The sequence below is a fragment of the Anguilla anguilla genome, chromosome 15 (genome assembly GCF_013347855.1).
Source record: "Anguilla anguilla isolate fAngAng1 chromosome 15, fAngAng1.pri, whole genome shotgun sequence".
NCBI classification, from domain to species: domain Eukaryota; kingdom Metazoa; phylum Chordata; class Actinopteri; order Anguilliformes; family Anguillidae; genus Anguilla; species Anguilla anguilla.
This window is the reverse complement of record NC_049215.1, coordinates 10,037,078-10,042,077: the sequence shown is the minus strand read 5'-3', so window position 1 is coordinate 10,042,077 and position 5,000 is coordinate 10,037,078. Positions and strand designations below refer to the sequence as shown.

At 53.5% G+C, this 5,000-nt stretch overlaps 1 protein-coding gene across 8 annotated transcripts in view; it reads left to right on the top strand.

Annotated features, from left to right (window-relative positions):
• LOC118214238 (zinc finger E-box-binding homeobox 2-like) overlaps window positions 1-5,000 on the top strand; it is an 86,140-nt gene that overhangs the window by 58,866 nt on the left and 22,274 nt on the right. For 4 of the 8 annotated variants that reach the window (XM_035394033.1, XM_035394034.1, XM_035394030.1 and 1 more), the window contains exon 1: window positions 714-850. The exons of the other annotated variants lie outside the window; for them this stretch is intronic. In XM_035394033.1, the coding sequence (XP_035249924.1) occupies window positions 748-850 (103 nt within the window). In that variant the 5' untranslated portion in view covers window positions 714-747. Of the gene's footprint in view, window positions 1-713; window positions 851-5,000 lie in introns of those variants that run through there. 8 annotated transcript variants of the gene reach the window in all.

Sequence of the window (5,000 nt, the reverse complement as noted above, 5' to 3'; positions counted from 1 at the left end):
CCAGCGCATCTGTCAGTCAGTCTCCTGAGGCCCCAGAGGTCAGAGCTCTCTCTCTGTCTCTATCTGTCTGTGTCTCTCTGCCTTTCTACCTCTCTCTCTCTCTGTCTCTATCTGTCTGTGTCTCTCTGCCTTTCTACCTCTCTCTCTCTCTGTCTCTATCTGCCTGTGTCTCTCTGCCTTTCTACCTCTCTCTCTCTCTGTCTCTATCTGTCTGTGTCTCTTTGCCTTTCTACCTCTCTCTCTCTCTGTCTCTATCTGTCTGTGTCTCTCTGCCTTTCTACCTCTCTCTCTCTCTGTCTCTATCTGTCTGTGTCTCTCTGCCTTTCTACCTCTCTCTCTCTCTGTCTCTATCTGTCTGTGTCTCTCTGCCTTTCTACCTCTCTCTCTCTCTGTCTCTATCTGCCTGTGTCTCTCTGCCTTTCTACCTCTCTCTCTCTCTGTCTCTGTCTCTCTGTGTCTCTCTGCCTTTCTATCTCTCTCTCCCTGTCTCTATCTGTCTGTGTCTCTCTGCCTTTCTACCTCTCTCTCTTTCTGTCTCTATCTGTCTGTGTCTCTCTGCCTTTCTACCTCTCTCTCTCTCCCTATCTCTCTGTCTTTCTGTCTCTCTCTCTCTCTCTCCCGTGAGCTAGCTGGTTGAGCAGTCGCTTTTTGCGTACGGCCACGCGTTTTTTTTTTTGTTTGTTTTTTTTTTTTTGGGTTTTTTTTTCCGCGCCCTTTGGTCGGACCGTCCCGACGGGGCGGCGGGACATGGACGGGGTGCGGGCGCTGCGAGCCCCCGGCCGGGACGCCCAGGAGGCGTGGTGGAGGAGGTTTCCCGCGGAACGGCGCGTCGTCCGCGCGTCTGTCGAAGGTAGGCTCTACCGGCCGCGCGGGACGGCCGGGTGCGCGTCGCCCGGGTTCGAGCGGCGCGCCCCGGTCCGCGTTTCGGGCGCAGAGTTTTTAGTTTCTCGTTTTCCTTTGTGGTGATGATGTCACTCGAGCGGCCCGAGCTGTAGTGACTCCCGATGAGTGACTCTTTGCATGTGCGCCTGTGTGTGTTTTGACTCGATAGTGCTTCTGCTGGTTTGGGATGAAGAGGGCATTGATGGCCACGCTAGCTCCGTTTCCAGATGTGCTCCCCTGTCCCGGGACTCACTGTGAATCCGCCCCCCTGTCTCCAGCTTCCCGTCTCCCCCACCCCCCCCCCCCTCGCCAGGAGAGTGCACTCGTTTGTCTATTCCTCTGATACTCATCCCTTTATTAGCTCGCCCGCGTTTTTCCGCGCTGCCAGAGCGGCACGTAGCCGCACGCTCGGTCTCGCCGGGTTCTGAGGTGAACGGGGGGGCGCATCGCCACGGATACGAACGCCCCCCCCCCCCCCGCGTTTAAAGGGCTTTTACTGTTGGAGAAAAAGCCCGGCACGCCGAGGGTAATGGCCGCCATTCTTTCCAGAACAAAACAAAAAAAAAAAATACTTTCAGAAGCTATTGAGCGCCTTCTTTCTTTCAGCTCCAAATGATTTTATGATAGTTTTCATTAGCATCGGCGAAAAGGTTCCCCGTGTCAGAGAAACATTGTTTAGAGTTTTATGTCTGTAGCGGAGAGGGTGTTTAATCGCCCCCCCCCCCCCCCCACCCCCATTCTCTCTCTTTCACAAGAGCGGCAGACATCAAAAAGATGACTCGCGTCCGCCCCCCACCTCCCCCACCCCCCATTCCCACGCAGACAGCCTTTTGGAAGGTGCTAGTCATCGTAATCAATACAATATACATTATTAACATAGCCGGGCCTGACTTCTGTTGCTTGACAGCACAATGCTGGAGTTGCACAAAGGCCAGGGAGGAGAGCTTTAAGGCTCCTATCAAAGCGAGGCTCTTGACAATTACGAACGTCATCCTAATTGTCGGCGGCTTTCAAATAGGAAGACGTTCCTTTTATTTACGGGAGATCTGGGGCGGGCGGGGAGAGCGCCGGAAATCAAACAGGTAGCATCAGTCAGAGAGCGTCAGAAGTGATTACCTTTGTTATCTCTGACACTTCCACTAAGGAGGGAAAAATGGGGTGTCATCTGAAGAGAACTTTGCCAAGAAGTAAACATTATCGTTTCTTTGTCTCTCTCTCTCTCTCTCTCTCTCCCGCCGCCCGGGAATGAGCGCGGGAGATTGATTTGCGGAGAGGTGCGGAGCGAAATAATGGCCCTGGTGACATTGGCAGGTTGGAGTTTTTTTTTTTTTTTGTGACGGGAAGCACAATGCAGACTGGCAGACTGGCATCTCGGGCGAGCGTCTGTCAGAGACGTCATTCGTACAATGCCAGCCTTCTCCCGTTTCTGACGCGCGGCGCCATCGGCGGTTTATCCTCCCGCTCGGCGCTGTTAAGGCAGTTGCCGTTTCCGATGCGTTCGCTTGTCGCGTGTTTTACGTTCGCCTTTCCTGCTTTGCACCTGTCCTGTCATTGGCCAGGTGGGAGAAAGGGAGCGGAGGGCTGGCTCCACTTTAGCCACGATCGGCGTTCCCGTTTAGCCGCGATCGGCGTTCCCATTTAGCCGCGATCGGCGTTCCCGTTTAGCCGCGATCGACGTTCCCGTTTAGCCGCGATCGGCATTCCCGTTTAGCTGCGATCGGCGTTCCCATTTAGTCGCGATCGGCGTTCCCATTTAGCTGCGCTTGTTCCCGGCGTTCCCGTTTAGCCGTGCTCTGCTCCAGCGTTCCCGTTTAGCCGTGCTCTGCTCCGGCGTTCCCGTTTAGCCGCGCTCTGCTCCGGCGTTCCCGTTTAGCCGTGCTCTGCTCCGGCGTTCCCGTTTAGCAGCGCTCTGCTCCGGCGTTCCCGTTTAGCAGCGCTCTGCTCCGGCGTTCCCGTTTAGCCGCGCTCTGCTCCGGCGTTCCCGTTTAGCTGCGCTCTGCTCCGGCGTTCCCGTTTAGCCGGGGCTTCTCCCCCGCTAGACTGGCTTTGTCTGGGAAATGGAGGCGACGCGGCCTGACCTCCGCGACTCAGTGGCAAAGAGTGCAATCTATCGCCTTTGTGTGGGAGGCGGACGCCTCTCCGTCTGTAAATGCAGTGGTGACAAAACACACACTCACACACTCACACACACACACACACACACACACGTGCACATACACAAACACACATGCGCAAACACACAAACACACACACACACACACAGCTGGCAGAGGTATCCAGGGGAATGTTGAACCAAAAAAAAAAAAAACAAATGCATATTTCACAAACTCCTTCCCACAGTCCTGCACTTTCCTAAGCTGGTGATAAACTCTCTTCTTCTAAACAATATTTTTAATCAATTGTCTTATGAGGTACTCTGGATTAAATGCAGTGCATTCTAACCGGGAGTATATTTTTGTTTACACTGATGTAATTACGCAGTGAATATTTAAGAAAGGGAAAATGTTTTCAGCGTCTTTATTAGTTTGTGTACTCCAGATAAACGACTAAAATAAACGACCCGGCGTACTGAAAGAACTACTTCATCCGTGGAAGCGCACTGAAGTACTGGGCTTGGGAAATGAGAATGTGGGGATTGGAGCAGACAGAGCGATTGCATTTTGTTATAGAGTGTTTGCTGGGAGATACAGGATTGCAATGACAGGAAAGGTGATTGGTGGGGGTTTAAGAGACCCAGAAGTCACAGGAAAGGTGATTAGTGCGGGCTCACGGGACCCAGAAGTTACAGGAAAGGTGATTGGTGCGGGCTCACGGGACCCAGAAGTTACAGGAAAGGTGATGGTGGGGTTTTGTTTTCATTGACCCTGTTGTGGAAACGTTCAGGTTGTTCTGACATTCAGACACCACACTGTTGCTCTCTCTCTCTCTCTCTCTCTCTCTCATTTCCATGCTCACTCCCCTTTTCTGGAACCAAAATATCGAAGCAGAAAGTGCGGTTCAGACACTCACCGAGCGAACTCCCCAGAAAAGGCCCTAAAAGGCATGTGTTTTTTTTTGGGAGGGGGTGGGGCGAAGGCCTTTTAAAACCTGTCCAGCCTGAGATAATTTCATTCACTCATTCTGCCCTCGCCTTTATTCACTTTTGGTCCCCGGATCAGTGTTTTTTTTCGGGGGGCGGGCTGATCGCTTCCCAGGCCTCCTGGCCTTTTGTCACCCTACCCCCCCCACCCCCTCATACCCCACCCCCCTCCTCCGCCCTGTACCCCCAGCACCCCCCCCTCAAAAAAGCAAGGCCGCCCTTAGAATAGCCGGGAGAAAAAGGCAGCCGTTTTGCACATTGCTAAGAAATGGTTAAACCTCTTGCCTGGCGGGGCGGGGGCGAAAGAGGGCGGGGGGGGGGAGGGGGTAAAATAAAAGAGCATTATCAATTGCACTGAAAGGTATATGTGGACCACACAGCGAGCCCCAACGTCTCACTTTTCCTGCGCTCTTCTCTCTGTGTTTTTTTTTGTACCCCCGGTGCGCGGTGCTACCCGTCCCGTCCCCCGTCCCCCGTCCCCCGTCCCCCGGCCTAAACCCTCTCCGGTCACACCTCCTGAAAAGGTTTTGTTTCCCCGGCCAATTGGTATGCAGCCGCGGTCAGCGCTCCGGCTAGCCCGCGCGGCGCGCGCCGCTGTCCTCGCTCTGATTCGCCCCTGTTGTGTGGTTGGCGGGGCCGCGAGCGCAGACCCCTGCGATCGTGCGTGTGTGAGATGATGTTACCCGGCAGATACGGAGGGGCCGCAGTGTTGTTTTTTTCTCTCTTTCTTTCTTTGTTTCTTGTAAAACTTTTAAAACTTTTTTTTGGGGGGGGGCGGGGGGGGATTTTTCTTTTCCTCGGTCGTCGTTTTTCGTGGGAATCCGTGGGAAAGGTGTACGCAGCTGTGACTCCGGGTCCGCGCCTGAAGCCGTCGAGCGAAACAAAAAAAAAAAATACAAATCCCAGAAACACACTTAAAGTTCAAATAAAATTGCGATTTTTTTTTTTTTTTTTTTTTCCGAGCCGTTTTTTTGCTCTCGGCCCTTAAGCTGGCAGTGGTCTCTGGAGAGAGCACGCTCCATGACTTCTGAAGAGATTG